At 40.0% G+C, this 22,367-nt stretch overlaps 1 protein-coding gene across 3 annotated transcripts in view; it reads right to left on the minus strand.

Annotated features, from left to right (window-relative positions):
* Positions 1-22,367, minus strand: part of LOC308200708 (netrin-4-like) — a 54,803-nt gene that overhangs the window by 15,562 nt on the left and 16,874 nt on the right. For all 3 annotated transcript variants that reach the window (XM_080606934.1, XM_080606936.1, XM_080606935.1), the window contains exons 3-5: positions 16,399-16,662; positions 2,235-2,361; positions 1,514-1,702 (exon numbers count right to left, since the gene is read on the minus strand). In XM_080606934.1, coding sequence (XP_080463060.1) covers positions 1,514-1,702; positions 2,235-2,361; positions 16,399-16,662 — 580 coding nt within the window. The remainder of the gene's footprint in view (positions 1-1,513; positions 1,703-2,234; positions 2,362-16,398; positions 16,663-22,367) is intronic.

A 22,367-nucleotide genomic window follows, 5' to 3' on the forward strand; every position in this document is an offset into this window, starting at 1 on the left:
TCTTTTGCTATGCAGGAGGCACTACAAGGCTTGTAATGGGACCAGACAAAAGATGCAGAGGTAGAGTCAAGGTCTGATTTCACCCAGGCAGACTGTTCTAGGGTTTCCACACAGGTAGGCTCTATTTTCAAACAATTTTTTTTCCTCTCTGCTTCTCTCCAGTGCACCTTGATTTTACTGGTTATCTAATATTACACATAACATTGCTTACTACACCTTCACCCTGCTGTTGTATACCAGTGTTCATACACAAATACTTTCAGATACCATAAGACTGAAAACTAGTCTTCTGGCATAAAGATGTATCCCTATTACAAACATTTCCCTGTAGAAAATCTGCGCCGAATAAAAATAGGACTGAAGAGAGACCACTGTAGAACACTATGGGATACAGAGTAAATTAGGTAAACTCACCCTAACCCTGTCTGTTGATCAGTTTTCTTTGGAAATTATGAAATCAGAGAGAAAGAGTCATGTGGAAGCAGTCTGTGCTGCCACTAATTGGGAAGATATTCCAGTGGAAAGCGTACAAAAGACCAGAAGCATAGGATGTGCTGTTCACAGAAAGTTTAAGCAATATCACAGGACATTAGTCCCAGGGAGAGGAGTATTTAAGAGAAATCTTGATGAAGGCCATCAAAGTGTTAGGAAAACTTCAAAGGCATATGCTGCCAACAGACACGAGTATAGATGACAGAGGCCAAAGTTCTCCATGCCGGCAACTGATGTCTGAGTTGAAGGGAAGACTATCCAAAGGGAGAATCAAAATTACGTACATTGTTGAAAATAGCATCCTCCCAAATAGATGCCAGATGGAATAAGAGGTGTGAAGCTTGGCAGAATACTCAGAGAACATCTACAGTAAGTAAGGGAGATTTGGGCTTGTTCTGGCTATGTTCCAGACTGTCTGGGTGCAAACTACCTTGATCCAGAGGTTATACATGCATGTTAGTGCCTTTGTATGTGAGTTACTTCCTAACACATCCTGCTGAAGTGTTAATGAGGCAATTAATTTGGGCAGAACACCCCATAATACAGCTGTAGAATTCAGAGATAAGACTGTGAGCTCTGATTCATCTGTTCCCATATGGATATGCACCTCCTGTAGCCATTATCATATACATTTATGTTCACAGATGTTGCACAATCAAATGGAATTTAACAAAATCTTACACATAAGCCCGTAGTCTTAAGAGAGTTGCAGGAAAAAGTTAAATGAAACATGCCTCAAGTGAAAAACAGAATCACATTATTTTGAATGCAAGCACAACAGGAATGTACTTTTTGCCAGGATGTAATGAATTTGGAGAACTATAGCAGTTGGCAGAAAAAAATAAATTGTGACACCACAGGGGAATAGCCACAGAAAATCAGGAAAATTACCTTTGATCAGAAAACTGAAGTCTAGGAACAAAATACAAAGAAAGGATAGTAATACTTCCATAGTAGTTGATTCTTTCAACAGGCTTCCACCACTCATTTATCTTCACTGGATATAACAGTAATCACTTACGTTTGCAGACCTCTGTAGAAGACATGGGTTTCCCTTTATCTCGGTAATACCCTGGTTTGCACCTTTGACACCGATGTCCCTCTGTGTTATGCTTGCAGTTATCACAGACTCCACCACTGCGTTTTCCTGATGCCAGCCAAACACTCAGATCAAAATGGCAGCTGTCAGCATGGTTATGACAGCGACACTCTGATGGGAAACAGGGAAATGTACTTCAGGCTTATCCAATAGGCACGACATGCTATTTAAATAGTATCATTTTCCTACTGTGAATCATAGAGGAAATATCTGAATACAACACATTTCCTCTGCTCGCAATCCTTGACTTTCATTTAAAAAAAAAATCAAAATTGCAACACAGAGAACACCCAAGAAGCTTGGGTGGTTGCAAGTTGTGTCATATTCTCATAGTAAAACAAACCTATCTGATGGTATCGTAAGCCTTACACAAAACCCTAGAACGCTAAAATGCAGGAGGGGATATAAGTGTGGGCAAAAAGATTTCCACGTTGTGAATTCCACTTTCCAATAGCCCAAATGCATCAGCTGCAGTAAAACAATAAGCATACTGAAATATTCCATCAAGGACCAGCAACTTATCACCATTTCTGTAATGGCACCATTAATGTGAATTGATGACGTCTCAGCTAGAGAACTTTGCCTGCTGTCATCGTCAGTGCTCACCCTGAAGCCCTGGATCAGTAAACCCCCTCCCACTTACTTCTGCATTCATTTGGTGCCCCTGTTTTTCCATCTCCTGGCTTCCAAGGCTGATCGTTGTATAGTGGTGCACATTTCTCACAGTGGTCTCCTGCTGTGTTGTGTCTGCACACACACTTCCCATGGACCTGTTGGGAAAGAGAACACAAACAGTTACAAGCATTAACACAGTGTAGTGCCCAACAGCCTCGTGAAGATCTGGGACTTCTGCACAGCTCTCCCATAGCTGCCTGACTCCGTTAAGAAACCCACAGAGCCTGGAGCATACATGTAGCTTCATCTCTTCACAAGTGGATTTTTCTTTTATCTTGTAGTTTAAACACACGTGACAACAATTTAACCCTTCTGCTGGCTATTTCACTTCTATGGACAATGGACAGAGGCCAGACTGTTTAAGCTATGTAAATAAATGCAGCTTATTTTAACTGATAAATTCAGGATAAGAGCATGCAAAAAGCCAGAGCAGGTTGTCACCTCCAGACAGTGTCAAATACAGTCTTGGTTAGCAGAGCTGAGTCACAGGAGAACAGAACACAGCCTAACAGAGGGTGTTGGACCCTGTCTTATTTGGTACTAACAGTGATCTGGAAGATGGTAATTAAATCATCATGAATTACTAAAATATAAATTGTTAGAAAAACAAGCAAGTAATCCAGGACCTCCCAGCACAGTTAAAAACTGAGCAAAAATAATTGTGAAACCTGGAAAAATACCAGTCAGCAGACCCACAGAGAAGCAATCCAAACCACATGTTCTATGAGGACAGCACAGATGCTGAAATAGACCTAGGTACAATAGGCACCAATTTACCAGCCTACATATGAATATGCAAAGAACAGATGATCAGGAATGACCCAGTTAAACTCTGGACTGTGTAAGAAAAAGCACTGTGATTCTAAGTAGAGAGGAAATAGTTATTTATTGTTCAGTTGTGAGAAAACTGTACCTCCACTACTGGTTTCAGTTCTGACCATATTGTTACCAGATAATGAGAAACTAGAAGATGTTCAACCGAAACTGGTGTGGATGAAGAACAGAGTTGATCTACAGGAACTAAACATATGAACCTACCTAAGCGATGAAACAGAAGTTCACAAAATATTTGAAGGAGAAACAGTGAAGTGACAAAAAGTCTTGACTAGAGATGGCTGAATAATGTAGTTTCCTCTGCGACTATTTGCTTGAAAAGTTATCTGAAGAAAGATCTTGCTTCCTCTGTACTTACCTGCTTTCAGTGGAATACGATAATTTAATTTTACTCATGAAAATATTTTAATACATATCTGTTTTGAAATCAGGTATTCACGCTAGAAACTTGATATCAAAACTGGGCGAGTCCAGCCTTCAAATGGAAAGGTACTATTGAAATTAGTTTCACACACAATAATAATAACCAGGTCCACTACAGGTGCATGAGATTCTATAAATGAACTATCTCCAAAAAGTGCTTTACACATTTTTTTGTTGTTGTTGTTAATTTATTAAGAAAAGATGGCAATATGTTTGCAATGCCTCAGAGAAAGGCCTCTGAGAAATTATTTGAGGAAAGGTGGAACCATAGGTCTTGTTCCTTGCCCACCACAAAAGAAGCTGTCAATTAGTGGCATGTATTTCACATGGAGGGAGACACTTGTTCTAGAGTAGCAAATGAAATCTGGGACTAGACTCTCTCCCCCGTGCACAGTTCAGGATGCTAAGCTCTGTAACCACCATCACAGCTCTGCCCACTGCATGTTACACAAAAAGCAGAAACTGAGATTTCATTTTGACTGTGGTGTGAATTGAATGTAATCCTTTAATCTCACCACTAATGTGAGTTATGCTTCTCCACAGTCTTTCCTGAAAGTCAGACTTCCCCTTTGCAGTCCTCCCTCAATCTCATCCCTCATAGCAGGTAGCTTAGGATCAAGACAGAAACGTTCAAAAAAGAGTGAGCGCTCTCCCCTGCCCCCAAAGCCATCTCCCTGCAGCAATTTGCTCTCCGCTGCCCTGGTTTTTAATCCTCCCAGACCAGATATGTCATGCAGCTAGCAAAGGGGATAGGCTGCAGCTGATGCCGTTGCCCCTCTCTGGCCAGCTGGCAGATTTGCTGCTGCACAGAGCGGTTGGCTGCCTCCTCACGGAAGACTGAGCACAGACTTCAGGGTATGCATTTCTCTGTCAGGGCTCAGCACCAGCAAACCTCAGGAGGATACAGCATGTAGCACATTATGGGATGCCTCTCCAGACCTTTGTCCAAGAAAGTCATCCATGTTCAAAGTACTAAATATGATGACAAATTACAGAAAAACAATAATACCAATAAGAAACAGTGTTGGGCTTTTCTACATCTGAATTCAGGTCTTCAGGCTTTTTAGTTCCCCCTCTGAACACAGTGACTTAAAAGCAATGAGTCCTTTTCAGAAACCATAGAACAGAGAAAAGGACCAGGACTGAGGAAAAAGTGAGCCTGACCCAGAACTATAGAATTATTTTTTTTAGTGACCCCCAAACTTCAGACTTTCTGAACTTTGCAACTGATTCCAAAACAGACTAGAACCAAAAATTTCTTAGTTTACAGGAAATGCCTGTGTATTTCAGCACAACATTCGTAAATTGTCTTTTTTCAAAAAGATTATAGGTATACAAAATATACATTTTCTTTATACAATAAAAATCACATGAAAGGAATACAGAGACTACACAGCTGGGAAATGGCAGAATTAAACTATGCAATCTTGTTTTAGCCTTGAATGATATGATCAAATATTCATTATTCCACAGGACCCTGTGCTTACAGTGCACAGCACAGATGGTGTGAACACTCATGAACAATTATTAAGAGTAAACAGGAAAGTTCAGTGAGAAAGGAAGACTGAAGTTGGTCTTTGAAGCTAAGTAGATGCGTTCATTTATCTGTTGTCCACTGATTTGTTTTGTTGCAAGTCGTAGTTTGTGGATACTATCTAGGGATGACATGTTGCAAGTAAGACAGAGGCATAAAGGAAGCTTCCTGCCTCCCTACTATTGAACAGTTGCAAATATACTTCAAAATACATGGAAGGATGACTGGCTTAGAACAAGGAAGAAGCACTAATAGGTATTAGGAAAATAATAGAGGATAATTGAAGAGAACACAAATGTGCCTGTGTTTCGTGTGACTGGGTAGAAGATGTTTAGTCAGTGAGAATCATCTCAGGCTGCATTCATAGGAGAAAGTAGTTAAGGAGGAGAGTGCAACATGAAGTGACAAGTACAGAAAGAGGATCGAAAGAGAATCAAAAGAAGAGAGCAAAGAAGCAACTCAGTAAGTGGTAATGACAGAAAGACTGGAGGAGAAATTGAGCTGTGAAGAGACCTGTTACATTTGAACAAGATGTGAAATGAGGATAGAAGGGGCAGAAGTAAGTAACAAGAGAAACAATGTGTTCTGTTAGAGAAGAAGAGATAGGAAAGGCAGCCAGGGATTGAAGTCCAGGAAGGAACAAGAATGATATATAGGAAATTGTTAGATAAAATAGGAAATGAGATATCTGCTCAGGGAAGGAAGAATGTGAGAGTCACACTCAACTTGTTATTGCGACTTGTTATTCCCTGCTGAAATACACTAACAGCTCTTAAGTGGGTCCAAAAAGCAGTTTGTCCTCCCTGCATAACACAAGACCTCAGGATACACAGGATCTCACTGGATGATCAAACCACAGTAAATAAAATATTTAAAGAAATACAGATATAAGGGAGAGACACATGTTTTTCTAAGTCCTAGAAAGGAAGGTAGAATTAAAAGTAGATGATATGATAGATGACTATCATGGAACAGCAAGGACATAAAGGGATAGTGACCACAGCAAAGATTGTGCCCTCACTTCAAGAGCAGCAAGAGACAGGCCTAGAACCAAACCTACAACACCTGACCAAAGCCCACGCTAGAAACAGAAGGGGAGACAAGCTACAACAAATATAACAGGTCTACCAGGAGGGAAGCCACCTATAGCACAAGCCCAATGTCCATCCAGGAGGCAGAGGTGCAAGCAAGAACACCTACAGCATTGCTCAAACAAGAAATACAGGCCCAAGGCTGAGCTTAAATGGAGCCTCTGGGCCTATGGAGAGAGGGCATGGGGTGTGAGTCCCAGGTGGGGCTGGTTACAGCCATTAAAGCCCTATTAAAGCCTTCAGGACCCTGATAATTGTTTGATTACCACTGGATTCATGTTATTGGGAGATTTAGGATATCTGGCTGTTAGGAGGCATTTGAGGCAAAAATGCTTCTCCTTTCTAGGCTTGGAGCTGGTGATCCAGATGGAGGGGATTTGAAAGTAAGGTGTGAGCAACACAGACTTATTTGAGATTCATGCAGTCATTTAAGAAGCCTAGCCATTTTTCAGCTCAAGTCTGATTAGTTTTTGACAGGGATTTATATGAATACATATAAATGTGTTGGTACAGCAGGGGAAAGATTAAGATCCAGGAGATTTGTGCCTCACATCTCTAATATTTCACTTTAACATGCAATATGTGACACCACATCACTCAGTGCTTACTGAGCTGTAGATATAAAAGAATTTAGGCCTATATGGGCCTTTCTACAGTGCTCATTGCTGCAATAATTGAGTACTTCAGAAATAATAAGGAATTTATTTTCATGACCTCTCCCTCCATCTGCTTCTCCTTATTACTGTGATAACTCTAGTTGTCTCCAAGGATCATTCCCCTTCATTGGATCATCATTTTGTTAAGAGTTCAGTTGGTCTGACAAAATTGTTTGAAACTGAATGGTGCCTTCCAAAGTTACTGTGCAAAATGGATCAGAGAAATAGGCGCACTCACAGGCGGGCAGACTGTGTGATTATATAAACTACCACATTTATAAAACCAGTCAGAAGTACCATGTTCATAACCTGTGATGGTTTGTATTCTTGCAGTCCAGCTTTTAGAATGTTTTCTGCCAAGGTTAGTTATGTCACTAATGCATGCTATGAGTTTTGAAAGATGAAAACTGTAGCTTTCAATACTAATATTCTGTCTACATCAAGCTTCCAGTTTTCTAATCAGCTTTTGCAAAGGTTAGAAGTTTACAGGATGATATGCTGGCAGTCTGAAGATATTATTAGTCCAGGACAGGAACAAAAATGTTATACTACACTCTCAATCACAATCATATTGGATTTAGCAGTCACTTGAAAGCAAACTCTGCTTTTGTGTCTTGGTATAGTGTCTATGTTCTCAGGCAGTGGTTTTAGGATGTAAAGTCTTTGTCAGCAAGCACAATTTAAGATATTTCTGCTTTTGTTACTGCTTCTGTCTATGCCTTTTGCATCATGCCCTGAGTCATGTGTAAATTGGACTGTGAAATTAAACCATATTAAAAAATATATATATTTTTTTTTTTACCTTGGCAATAATATTCTTAATCTGGATTAATTCCATGATCTGACTCACAGTACAGTTGTGCTGTTACAACAGTCTGGTATTGCTGCCAAAGGCTGTGATTTGTACATCTACCACCTGAGCAGCTTTGAGTCATGACTTAGAGGAGGTTGTAGCTTCATGGATTTTAATGCCTGAATGATCAATTTCAATCGTTTAGCTCACCCTGCTACACTAAACCATGAATTTCATCTGGTAGTTTTTGCATGAAGCTCAGTAACTTCTGGTTGGTTTATAACAAATAGTGTAGGACCATCTCTTACTATTGTACAGTGTTTCCAAGAAATTACACAATACTTATTCACCTTTGCCTACACAAAATTATTTCACCTAAATTCTGATCTGCAGCTGAGAGAACAAGTGCATATTTTCCATCACTATTCCACTTTTTTTTTTTTTTTAACTCTGTTCAGCTTAGAATAACACCTCAAGCTTCTTGCTTTTCTATCTGCCTGTTCAGTTTCTTTTACCTTTTGTCTTTTCAGCAAATGTTGTGGTTGTTAGTCTTTCTCCTGGGCTATTCTCAGTCTATTTTTTTTTTCCCTAATGAATGAAGGTTAAATTTGGAAGCCTTCCAGAACAGAGCAACTGTTGCTGATTCGGAGAAAATGTTTGTCTTTGGGCTCTGTATTCACTTTTGTAATGTTGCCAGAGCAATTTTGGATACAGCAGTTTGCAATGACATCAGAGGCTGGTCCCTTACCTGCTTTTAGTAAAATGACCTTTTCTGGGCCGTTTGAATGGTTAAGTACAAACTAGTGTCTCCTGTTCCCCTTTGTTTGCCTCACAGTTCAAATGGGCTCTGTTGTCTCTTCTAATTAAGAGGTGTATCTGTGCAGATTTATAATAAATTCTTCAATATCAGGTCCTGAGGAGAGCAGATTTGACTTCTAAGAGACCAAATTAAAAAATTACGTCAACTTTTTCAAGTTTGCAAAGACTTAAAAGAATGAGTGGCTTGGGAGTACAGTGCCTGCCATGGGTGGGTTGATAGTTCAAATTCCTGCTCTAATCAGGAATGAAAAAAGCCATTATTTTCCTATGTCACTTGCTGGTTTCTGGGGAAAGGTCTAATAAGTGTGTGTGTCTGAAAACTAGTACACATATGGGTGTTTTCAGAGGGAATTGGATTTCTGGCTTGTACTTGGTCACTCTGGTAAATTAAGTCTGAGGGAACTTGGCAGGGATAAGGAGAGCTGGGGCAGTTGAGGCAAGGCCACCTGAGACCATACAGGCTTTGGTCTCTACAGCAGTGAGTGAGTGAGCTGCCACCAGTTCCAAATTCACTAACCAGGTAATGGTGACGAAAAAAATCAGTGACAGTGTTTAGCTGCATATTCAGACTGGCATCGCTAAGCCCCTATCTGAACAGTAACAAAGAACAGGATAAATAGACCGGAAGAGGTACAAAATCCATGCTTCGTGTGAGGGAATATAGCAGGCTAACCTCGGCCTGTGGCAGTTTCAAGACATAACTCCACCCTCTGCCTGCATTCACCTCCGTCTGTCTTTACACACACGCCTGGCTCTGCCTTAGGCCACATTTCTCTCCGTTTTCCTATTGTTTTCTTCCTCAGTGCTAGCTTGATTTTTCTTCATTTTTGAGCTAGTGTCATTTTATTTTTACCTACAGTGCCAACAACTCCATTATCAGTCTATAACAAGCTGCATACAAGTAACAGCTGTCGCGCTGAAATGCCGCCCCTGAGTTACAACAGGTCACAATATCTGAGGGACTGTCTTATGAAAGGAGGAGGCAGAAAGTGGAGCAGGGCTCAATATTTCAATAAGTGAATACCTGAGTCACTGTCTGGACTAGATGAGTTTCTGCTGTTTAATCCATAGTGGCTCTGGGGGTGTGAGATTCAAAACCCACTCCAAGTGTGGGCCTGCATACTCTTCTCTGAATTTTTACCTCAATATTGAGCGAATTTGGCAACATGCATAGCTCCCATTCAAGTGAAATTATGTTGAGTAATGGAGCAGAGGAAGCCAAGAGAAAAATAGTTTTCTACAACTCCTCTGCAGATGGCTGCAGTTCGGAGAGTGGGGGAGGGCAGGGCTGACATAGCACCGGACCAGCCAAATTTATGAGGAATCTGTCTGACAAAATGGAGAAAAAGGGAGAGAAAGTCCATAATTTAGCAGAAAACTTGTACGTTGCAAGAGAAAGACTCTGAAGCCGTAATGGGCACAAGACTCATCCCCAAGTCCCTTCTAGCACAATGAGTAAAACAAGGCAAGGAAATGGATGCAGGATTTTATAACTTTTATGCAGAGTAATATGATTTTTTAAAGATCCTGTGAAAATTTTCTCCATATGTTTTTTGCACCTGCCTCCAAATCACTTAACTGCAAACTCTATGTACCCACAAGGTACAACTCTAGAAAAATTTGCTTAAATTACTAGGAGATTTGTGGGGTTGAGTGCACTGGCTGAAAGGCCTTGAAAAGCTGTGGTAAAAGACTGCAAACTTTTGTTGTGGTGAGAGGTAGGTGAGCTGAGGACAGAAACAACATAGCAGTCTGTTCATCCCAGGGAAGCTTAAAAACACAAGGACCTAATGTATGAGGCCAAACACAGCAGCTTCTATGATTGTCACATCACAGCAACTTCCTAGCATTGGTGGCTGTGTCTAATTTAACCTAGAGACAGAACAGTGTACATTGTGTGGAGCTTAAATGAAAGACCCTCATAAATGTGCTGTACTACAGAACGTTAGAGAAGTGTTGGTAGCAAAATGGTGGCTGATATCTCTGAGATAATGCAATTTTTTCTCCCTCTCACGCATACACAGACTCTTGTAGCTTTATTGTGAAAAGCAATTCTTAAAGGAATTGTAAGGCATATTTTACCAGCCCTAAAGCATATTTACAACTGTTTTCAGTCAAATGTTTCTACTAGCAGGGTTATTGTAGTTCCTTCACAGGGATAAAATTAGCAGAGAACATCAATTCAGCGATTAAAACACAACAACAACAAAAACATTAATGAAAGCAATTAAGCAATAAAATTAAACTACTTTTAAATAGCTCTTTCATAAACATGCCTTTAAGAAAAACACTGTTTAAAGGCTAATAATGTGAGATAAGAAATTGTTTACCCCATTCCAAAAAATAAGAGACAGTTTCCTAAACGTAGTATGAGTGTTGCATGGGTGAATCTGCCCTGAGCCCTGACTCAGGAAAGCATTTAGACATTTGTTTAAACACCACTCCTGAATAGGCATGTTTTTCTGATTTGGACTTTAGCAGTAGTAAAAGATATTTCCACAACAATAATAAAATGCAGGGAAAACTTGTTGACTTTATAATTGCAGAATTCCTGCTGGCTGAACCACGATGTGGATCATACCATCAAAATTGTGGTTATTCTCTAAACCATACGCTAAACCTCATGTTGATGGTCTGAATGCCAGATGCTGTGGTGGCAAACCACAGGTTCTTAGTAGTGCTTATGGAGAACCTGCTTGGACGTCAAGTTAAACACACCAATTATAATCAGCAGAAACACAGCCCACACACTTTATGTGCAACAAGTGAATTAAAGGTACAGTGTGACATCATATATTTTCTGGGTACACCAGAGTAGCCAAATAAGTTGTCTTTCATAGGATGAAATAGCTCTCACAGACAAATTTCATTTCAGAGCTCAACAGAAGGCAGGGTATGTCCCCTCCAAAAAGACATGTCAGCCAGTGCAGATGTATGGGGCTGCAGAGCAGCACAAAGCTCCTCCTGCTCTTGGCTGCAACTCAGTGGGCAGTGGAAAGGTAGTGGAAAGGTAGGGAGTGGGCAGACCTGTCCTTACCTGAACCTTACCTGAATGTCAGTTCACAACTGCTTACACATGTCCTGCTATTCTAGCTGAAACAGCAAAGTAGGGATGCTGCCGGGGTGGGGATGACAATCTTGTTCAGGTTTGAGTCTACTGGTGAAGAGCCAGCAAAACCAGGAATGTTGTATGGTATTTTCGCTTGGTTGCAAATTTTTAACATCTCAGAAGGAGGTGCTGATTTGGGGGTTGGCCATATCAGCATAGGCATCTGTTTCTATAATATATTCTGAAGCTTTTGTGATTCTTTTTAACATTCATGATGCTACTCACATGGCTGATACTCACAGACTAACTTTTTTCTAAACAAAACCTGCTCTTTGAGTTGCCAGCTGCAGCATAGTGCACCTCCTGGCAGCTCTGAGTGCTGGACATCATACAGACTGGCACAGTGTGGATCAGATAATGTGAAAACTTAGTTGGGGGATTATCAAGAACTGCAGAAGATATTCGAAGAAGAGATAATATTTGCAAGAGAGATGACAGCCAAGTTGCCTAGAAAATCACTGTAGAAAAACAAGTTTTACCTTATGTAACCTACTTTATGCCAAACAAGGAATCTTACTTAGGACCAGATCCTGCTCCCTTTGAAGTAAATGGAAAACTTTCCATTTGCTTCATTGTGGAGTATCAGACCCACAGGGAGTCTAGTTTGTCCCTGTAAACAGGATGAAGAAGGAAAAGAAACATCCGAGGCAACTTGTAAGAATTTCCTGGCAGTGAAGGTACCAAAAATTAACGAGTAAAAAAACCTAATGCTTTAGTCAGTAACATTTTAATCTACATTTGCTTTCCTCTGTCCATGCTTATTTCCCATGCACCAGAAAGAGAATTGTGAAATGTTTGGCAAATGGAAAGGAATTTGGTCTAGATTCAGCAGAATTGTCCATGTGTGCTTTCTGCTTTGTAAACATTGTAAGTTCTGGAAGCCCCCCTGGATTCAGCTAAAATATGTCATCAAAGCAGATTCTAAACCTGAAAGGTTCCTAACTTTGTTGGAGCTTCTCAAAGAAATCATGTACTGTAAAACAACACATACCCTTGTATACTCTTCATCAGCAACATCTTGGGCTGGATTAATTTCCATTGAATCCAGTGGCGGAAGAAGATGAGATATGTTCAGATGGCTAGGTGCTGGTATTTGTTTCCCTTAGAAGAGTATATTCACTCCCTACATTTAAAAGCAAATGCACCTCTGCAGTTTCTGCAGCAAAATACAATGTCAATAGACAATTTTGCTCACTGACAAAGGAGCTACCTTTAAAAGTTTGAATATTACAGTCAGTGAAATTAAGAAGGAAGAAATTTGTTCGTAGTTTTCATAAGAAACTATTTAAGTTGGGTATGGCATCTCTGTGCCTCTTGTCTTTGGTCTGAAGAAGGGAAGTAGAAAAGAAAATATCACTGTCTCTAGCAACAAACCCCAAATTCAATATATGCTTGCCCAGAAGTTTCTTGACTATTGCATGCAGTTCCCATCTTCATTCCTCAAAGCTTTTCTCCTGTCTGACATGATTCTCTCAGTAGTTAAGATGGGAAATAAGATCTGGACAAATTGCATTGAGGTGGTTGCAAACTAATTAAAAAAAAAAAAAATGTTGAAAGAGTAATTATTACTGGTTTGCAGTCCAACTAAGAAGTCAAAGGACTTTTCCATGGTATCCTTTGCACCTCACTTAGTATTTTCACTAGTGACTTATGGCCAAATAGAGTCAATATACGTGAAACTATCTAGGATTCCAAGGTAGGAATAATTATATGCCATTTGGAGGGTCAATATGATAATTTGCATTTGTCTTGTATCATTATTTTTTGTGACACTGTGGCATCTGTGACATTACTTCTCATACAGCTGCTTGTCTTATTGGCAGCCTCTGTGGAAAAGCCAGAAGCTGAATGGGTTGTCCTGACTGAACTGACAGATCCACAAACGAACTGATGATTGATAGATCATCTACTAGTAATAAATCATCTAGTCCCTCCAACGTAGAGTTGAAAAGTTGTGGTTCAAAATTGTGAAGAAATTTGTTTTAGTTTTCTCCATTATTTAGTTTCCATATAATATAGCAGTGGAACAAGTATTACAAATGGAACAGATTTCTTTCAAGAGTAAGAAAAGCAGACTTAGAAATTATTACAATTATGTCTTTTCCAAGACCTAAGTGCAGAATGATCTCAGTTTTTGGGCCTATCCCATGACAAATAATTACAGTTGTTTTCTACATGGACTTGCTTTTGTTTTTGTTAACTACAGAAAAGACCATTGCATGAGGACTCTGAAATCTTAAGAGACGTTCACTCCTATTACTTAGGCCTTTTTGTGGAGGTCTGTATTTTTTCCAGCATTTTATTTAATTACATGACAGAACGCAGGAAACTTGAAGTTGCTCTGCATTCATGCTGTTTTATCACCCACACTAGCCACATAATAAACCTTGTGTCTTGAGTCTTTCTCTGCCCATGTACTTGTTAAATATTAGATGTGGCTAGTGGAATGCATCAGATTATTTCTGAATGTGCAGTGTTTGTCTTTAACATCCCTTTCCTCTGTTCTGTTTTAGTCGCTGTGTGAAAGTAGAACACCTTCCATGTCTCTGCTGAGAAAGGAGAATTGCAAGGTGGCAAAGATTTTTGTTGCAGTGTAGTTTGGCTAATATGAAATGTATCATTGGTGTTTGCCACTCAACGTCAGAGACCTTTTCCTTCTGCTTGCAGGCAAGGAGGTTACCGTATTGTAAGATGCGGAGTTATACACTTGCCTAAATACTGTCATTTTAGCCAATTTTCAATGTATATATGAAAAAGAGCTAAGATTTAATTACCAAAGGATAGAAAACAGAAGCAAAATAATATGACCATCTTTACTTCAAGCTTGCATGATCTGGTATTAGAATTTTCAGTTTTGACCCCTAAGGTTTCACACTTCTCTGGTTAGTAAAAAAAGCAAAAACCAGGAGAGGACATGGTAGGAACCTTCCAGTTCTATCAGCAGAATGAGGATTGACTGCTCTCCACAATCACTGGAGGAAAAGGGACAAGAAGGAACCACCTTATTTAGACAGGCACTATGGAAGATCTTTCAAACTGTCAGAATAGGAACGACTACTGAAGATTGCTGTTGAATCTCCTTAATTACAGATTTTCAATAACTAGTTCAAAAGGTATTCACTAGCAAATGGCTTAGGTATGCTCGATCATACCTTAATGCAAGGACTTAAAGCAGCTCAATCACAGTCTTTTCCAGCCCTCACCTAGGATTCAAGAAGTAGTTAAAGGTCTGGAAGGCTTTTCTCACTTCCTGCTGTCTTTGAATCCCTGCTTAGGCAAAGACTTGATAATATCTATGCCTGTGTTCAATGCTGGGATGCATCCACCCTCTGGTCTCCTGAGACATGACTCACTCATGAAGTGCATTTCATCAAAACTGCTTCATCTTCTGCCCCATGAAGTCATTGATGGCACGAAAAGATTCTATTCCCTTGTGAACAGTGTAAAAAAAAAATCCAGTCATAGTTTACAATGGTTATGTCAGTAACATACACAATATTTTGTTTTCCTCTTCTGATGGACAGTGTTTATTCTTCTACCAGCTGTATCCATTTAGCCTGTTATTCATCTATTTGGTTTCACCATGTGTGTATTTAACAGTTTGCAATGGGGAGGATGCACTCTTTAAACAGCTTTTCTCCACACAGTTATGTCCTATGTGGGTCTATATTTGCAGTTAACAGGGTCTCATGACATCACCCAGTGCTAGAGTACTGTAAATTAGATTTATACCACAGATGGTACAGATTCAGAAATGATGTTGCAAATATTGTGAAACTCATACAGTCCTAATTATCCATACAATTTCTACATCTCAGCTTAGAAAAGCTGAAAGAAAGACAATGAATATACATTCCAGAAGAAAATAAACCAAAATGTGAAGTACCACAAATCTAAAGGGACAGAAATTACCTGAGGATGCATTTCTTAAGTCTATTATGTCAGAGTGCATCAGGGACTAAAAAAAATAGGGTTATGTTGGTTTTAAAAACACATTACAGAGACAGACAGCCTACTGGAACCAGTGGAATCATTGACTAGTTCAGTGTGGCTTGACGTCTGTCTGTGATGTACATGTTTAGAAATACCTGGGTATTGGGTTAGCATCATTTCCCTGTGACTGTTATTACAGTTCTTCCGTATAATACTTGCAGCTAAATCAAAATGTAGACATCAGTGATTACCCCTGACTAGCAACATCTGAGCATGCGTATAAAATACTGAACAGGGGGCAGTCATAGTATTGTGGAAGATGATTCATATGAAGTTTGGCTCCTTTTATTTTTAAGTTCTAACTTATTTTAAGCAAGTTAAAGAGTAAAAAGGAAGGGAAGAGAAAATATTTTCACATCCTGAACATCTCTGGCTATGCAGTGAAATTAACAAAAAACATACAAGGCCGACAACCTAAAAGTAAAGACTAAAACCCCAGGTATGACAGAGATGCTCATGTCTCACAAACTCAGAAAATCTGAAATTCAAGTCAGGGCACTCTTTGCATTAAAGAGATTGGTTCCATTCTGTGCAGATAGATTTCAGTCCCTGTATTTGGATTTGGACCTCTCTTCCTGTTACAAAGCTCCCTTTTTTTTTTTTTTTTTAACTACAAAGCAGTTTATAGGTGTTTGGAGATCCAGGGGTTTTGGAAAAACTCATCTCTAGCAATGCAATTCATGCTTGGAACTGTAGAAAGGGTTGTAGAAAATCTTTTCCCAGGGTGTTTTAGGTTTCACTGATGTGGATTAATAGTGCTGTCCTTTTTTTAGACAGGCTTAAGAAAGGTGGGACAGAACCATACACAAAATCCACACTTAAACTGAGAAAGCACAAGCAGGTAACGAGTCTAGGAAATCAGTGACTGTCTACAACTCACCACGTTCTCCATGTCTCCCGTCCTGTTGGCAAGCTCACATTCCTCTGCATGCCCATTACAAAAGCAGCTTCCTCGGATGATCAGGTCATAAATAGCATAGTGGGCAAACCTCTGAGGTTTCTCTACCAACCCTGAGCCGTGACATGGACATTCCTGTCTTTTTAACAAAAGGAGGCGAAGGTTGGTGAGTTTCAGGAGATCTTGAGCCTCAGGGCTATAGGGGTCTTCAATCTTGTTAGCTGGAGTTAAGGCACGATAAATCACCTGGAAGACAAAAAATACACACAGCACGTGACTGTGTACCTGCTTTCATTCCGTCTCAAGTGTGTAACAGGAAACACTTTAGTTTACATTTCTGTCACTGGGGTTACTGAGCCCAATCACTTTCTACAGGTCGGGAAATATATGGAAACTTGTCAAACACTGTTTACTTCCTCATGTTTCTGAGCCAAGTGACAACAGAGTGTCACTCAGAGAAACCCAAGGCTTATTGGCATAAATACAGTATTGATGCCATCCAAATTTCTTGAAGTGTTTTAGGAATATGGCTTTAGCATGAATTCTAGGGCCAGGTAAACTAAGGCACTAAGGGGATCTGTGACAGAAGTGAGAACTGTGATCACACTTTTGGCATGGTCACTTGGACTATGTGCTGGAAAACACAACTTGGCTTAGGGTGAGTAAGCACTGAGAGAACCCTGTTTTCAAACAAAGCAAGCTGGTTTATTCATTGGAAGAGGAGAAATAGCTACATGGCAGCGAGCTAACAGGATAGGAGGGCTTTGTGCCTGCCTGCTGTCTGCCGGCTGTCTGCTGTATTTTAGCTCATGTACCACTCTGCCCCTCTCTATGTCTCAGGGTGTGTTTGTCTCTGTTGGTTTTGTGGGGAGAGGGTGACAATGGAGGGCTGTGCCACAGTCCGTAGCAGTGAGATAGAGGGCTGGATGTGTTCATTCCCAGGCTTAGATGCCCTTTATGGGTATGCTAACTCCAAACTGAGAGCTATTTTCTCCTCTGGTTCAGTTTCTCCATCACAACAGAGGGACTTGCCCTCAGGGTTCTTTGGCCCAGCTTAATAAGTGGTGACAGTCTCTGTCTGACTAACTCTGTTAGTGGAGTGAAAGCTTTGTTTCCACAGGGATTCCCTCTTTCTCTCTCTCTATTTATTTATTTTTCTTTCTTTCTTTCTTGGTTGGTGAACCAACCAATTTAAATACTTGCAGCATGTAAAGTACTTTTGTTTCATTTTGCTCATAGGATCCAGGAAAGAGCTTGTGGTACACACTTGGAAGATAATTTTGTTGCATGTTGATGGCACATGGAGAGATAAACCCCCTTAAATTAACAGAATCAGCTTCCAGGCTTCACACAGAGCTGCACCTGACAGTAGCACAGTGAAGGCAGCAGTACATTTCCCACCTGTCTGCAGCATTTTCTGTTTGGTTAGTTTTGATCTTTTTTTCTTTTAATTCCCTTATCTTGTACTGTCAGCTATTTACAGAACTACAAACAGCCCTGTTTGGTGCGATCAGAGGTGTCTTGTTTGATAGAGCTATGGGCAGATTGCCCAGGCTGTGCAGTGCAGGTGCCTACATTCCCCTGACCAATGAAGCCATGACAAAATAGCCTGGGCCTTTCCACACCAATGTGTACATTCCCCCAGTCAATGGAACCATAAGCAAATGACCCATCTGGTTTTGTCGTGGTGCCTAGCATTCCCCTTGTGATGGATTCAAAGGACAAAGACCAATCTCATCTGTCCAGTTCCCCTAATCCCGGGCGGTCTGGTCTTTTTACTGGAAGCAAGTTTTATGAATCTTTTCTCCCTCTTCCCAGTCCCCTGTGGACCACACAGAGGTAGAGTGGTTTCTCAGAGTCCTGAGCACCTGGTCACGTACAGACACACACATCCTCCTGCATGGGTTAGACAATTCATCTGAGCCCAAGGCAGTGAACTGAACAAAATTCTTCTGCAGAGCCTGCTAAGCTCAAAGATCCCAACGCAGGGTTAAAAACTAACTACTAGGACATTAATGAGCTAAAAGCCCTGGTGAAACTGTTTTAAGTTGGTGTGAAACAGAGGAGCCAAGGGGTAAAGCAATCTGTTCGGTTACCAGTTTTTATAAGCTCTGTTCTCACACTTGACTTTCTTGCCTGTGGCTTCTCTAATACATATGCTTAGTAAAAAATGGTCTCTCCTTTCAGGATAGCTCAACAGAGGATACCTAAGAGATCACTGGCTCAAGAACATAAATGTTAGAGGATTTTTGCTCCAGGACAAGACATCTGAAAAAAAGTAACCAATATGTCTTTAGCTTCTGCAAGATCTGCACTGGTCCTGCCAATGACCTCCTTATACAAGCCTGAGCAAGAGGCTTAATGTATCTGGGCACCAGAGCTCCCAGTTGTAAACAGGTATGCATTTCCTCACAGGAGACAGAAAGGAAGGGTGAATGAGGTGAAGAACCAGAGTTTTTATTGGGCTCCTCTGAAAGAAATGACTAGATAATGGCCAAAGTGTTTCTTTTTACTCTGCATCTCCGGCATTATACTTCTACTTGCTGGCAATAGCCTTGCGTTGTGTTATGATAAATATGAAGGAAACCTTGTATATTGTGCCAGTAGAAACTTATTTTGCATACATTACGATAAGTTTAGAGAGATGTCCATGTCTTGGGATCTCCAGTCGGTCATCCATCCTCGCCATGTCTTAACTGGTATCCAGACAGCACTGAGTTCTTCAGGCAAAAGAACAGTTGTTGGGTGCTCTTCTCTCAGCATAGTGACATTTGCTTTCATGAAGCTGGGTTGTTTTTTGTTTCTTTGCTTTACAGCTTGGAAGAAAGATTGGGTTTCCTGTGGATTTATTGTTTTCCAAATATTTTCATTTCAGGCTTTGCATGTCTTCAGGAGAGCTGTTTTAACATTTCCATATTCCCTTAGAACTCTGAACTTAATTTGTGAATAGACATATTAATAGCTTAGTTGTCCCATAGGGATTGCGATATCCTTTTAAGCAAAAAGAGTGTTCCATTCCAGTTGAGATATAAGAGTTTGTTTATATGATTAATTCATGACACATTTCTGTCTGGAATAAGCTCAGTGGTAAGGCTGGATTTGTTTGTCCTCATCTCTCCCAAAGCAAGATTTGTTAAACGTTAAAGATCTGATTTGGGTGACATAACACTAGTGAAATCTTTTGGGAGTGCCATTTAGATGTTCTTGGATTCAACAACCATTAAAGAATTAGTCTTCCCTAGCTTTGTACCAGTCAAAGATATTGAGGACTTAATTAAACAAAGATTGTGTCAGCAGAGTCAAAGCAGATATGTTGTGCCAATGTAAGTAGATTTAGGTGAGCTGCACTTTGTGTGGAGGTAGCATAGTTTTAATCAGTATTTAGTACTACTTTAGTACATACATCTGCTGTATGTCCTGCTTACATTTTTTAAAAATAGGATACAAGTACTCACATACTTCACAGGAGGGGAAGAAGGTTAATAAATTTATATCTGTAAATTCTCTTAGAATCCCTAGGGATGGATGTTTAATACACGCAAAATTTAAAAAATAATAACAGGTCAAAGACGAGTTTAGCAATCTCAACCATTTTGACATAAATGTTTGAAAGATTAGATTAGAAATGGATCTAAGTCTTAATGAACTCTTAGAGTCGTACACTGTGGGAAGAGACACTTCATTTTCACTGTATTATCTGTTCTTTGTTTATTTCACAAGGTCGTGTTTTGCTTTCTGAAGCCTATGAAGGAGAATCCTTCTGTACACATAGGCATTTGGCTTATGCCTTTTGCTTAGCTTAAGAAAAACATGTGCGTTGTTCATTTCCCAGAGATATCTTGCAAATTTGCTGTTTGCCATTATATTAATGTAAAAGAGATTAAGAAAGTGTGATGAAAAAGAAGTATGTTCTAATAATTAAGGTGCAAGCTCTGAAAAGAGCTTCCCAGTGATATTGCCACAAGGATATTTCTCATCTAAGAATCTAAGATCTAAGTCTCTATCTGGTGTCAAGCTCCATGGAAGATCTGCTCTTTTCTTGTAGTAACAGGCTATCCCCCAGTCACTTCTCTAAGCATCAGTGTGTAGTCTTCATAAAAGTAGCATATGCACAGCTACAGAAGAAAATCTGCTGGTGATTAAGTCTGCTAAGGGCTGAGTAACATAAGGACACCCTAGAAATCTTTCAGTTTCCATAGAACTGTGTGCAGGTTAAGGGTATTCAGCACCTTTATAGTCTCGACCCTTTGTGGAAATACACCCTAGATCCTGAGTTTCCCTTATAATCAGGAGCTGCCACTGGAGCTGAATGCTGAGTAGGGCATTCATGCTTATCAGCATATCTGCTATCAAGCGCATATTTGTCATTCTCATTTTCAAAAGTCAATCAGCTACGCCTCAAAAAGATGGTCACTACCCTGTCCTCTCCTGACCTTTCTAAGAGCAAGGAAGTTTGGAGAATGCTGTAAGTGTGCAAAGCTAAAAACGATAGCCACAGTTAAAGGGCTGGTTTTGCTGTATGCAAGTTGGCACAGCTTCACAGAGGGTGATGTTTTATCCCCAGTCAGGAGATCATCTTCATTCCAGAGACAGTGTCTCAGATTTTTGATTTTTTGCCACATGTTTTGCCCCTCCATCCTTGATGCAGATAATTCTGTTTTCTTAACCTGATCTTCCAGCCAGTATTAGTCAGAAAAGATGTGGACACAGCAAAGGTTCCCCCTTGCAAGCTTATAGCCTAAGGTCAAGGAATATGAGTCACAAATGGAGGGCAGAGCCAATGCATGGCCTCCTACAAAAGAAGATCCTTGTGCAGAACAAGAATTTGGTATTACAAATCATCCTTAAGCTATGCTGATCATGTTGCACACAATCAGGTTAATGAGGTCAGAAATGTCTGTGTGCTTATACTAGGCCCATCAGAAGGAAGCTGCAATAAAAACTCTCATCAGCCCTAAATCCTCTTCATTAAGAGATTTTCATGTGAGTTGATTTTGCTCATAAAGGAATAGTAAACAATTGTGTCTCAGAATTTTTCCTACCCAGTGGCAAATATCCTCTGATCTATTTGATGGAGCCTCTTGACTAAAATTCTTCCATCTTGTGGAATAGTAGACTTTACTATAAAAGCAGCCTTTTTTCCTGTTTTGAAATAGCCTAGAGCACAAAGAAAGTCTAGGTACCCTGTTAACTATCAGAAGGCTTGTTCTGATGATTCATGGAATAGGGTTTCTTAGTCATGATCCTCTGTGCTTCTGTCCTTCTGGAGAACAAAACTTAGTAGCCAGTATAGAATATAAGACTTCGTTAAAGAAATAATCTATTTGTGCATTTGATTTTTTAAATTTATCTGATCTGTGTAAAACCAACTACTTTCAATACAGTGGTGTCTTGAATCCATTCTGTGTTTTCCAAAACAGAACAGGTCAATGTCCTTTCAATTTGCATCTGCTTTGAGGTTATTCCAGTAATCCAGTCAGTGTGGTATTAATATTAATATTTAAGCATTGCTGCCAATATGATGATGGGGAAAGACTGCACAATTGTGATCAGAGACAGACAAATCTTTTTTTCTCTTGCTCGAACCAAATGTTTCCTGTAGCTTCAGGTTATCTGCAGATATAAATTTCTACATCTGTGTAGAAAAATAAGGTTTGTAGGAAGGAGAAGTATATTTTGTCAAGCCAAATAATGTAGTTGGAGTGCAAAATCTAGACTGTTGGGCACAAAACCCTTCAGTCTGCAGTCTGCATATAGGGAACGGACAAAATTCCTTCAGTTCTACACAGCATCACCTTACATGAGGATCTGAGAACACTTCCTTGCTCCCACACAGAGCAGTGTCCTTTTTCATTATGAGTTATGATATTTGCTCTGAAACGGCAGAGGGTGGCATGAGGAATTCTGTGACGCAGACAGCCCTACTGGGACCTGGACTGAGAACAAGAGTC

This window comes from Anser brachyrhynchus (assembly GCF_964034855.1).
Source record: "Anser brachyrhynchus genome assembly, chromosome: 10".
In the NCBI taxonomy this organism is placed as follows: domain Eukaryota; kingdom Metazoa; phylum Chordata; class Aves; order Anseriformes; family Anatidae; genus Anser; species Anser brachyrhynchus.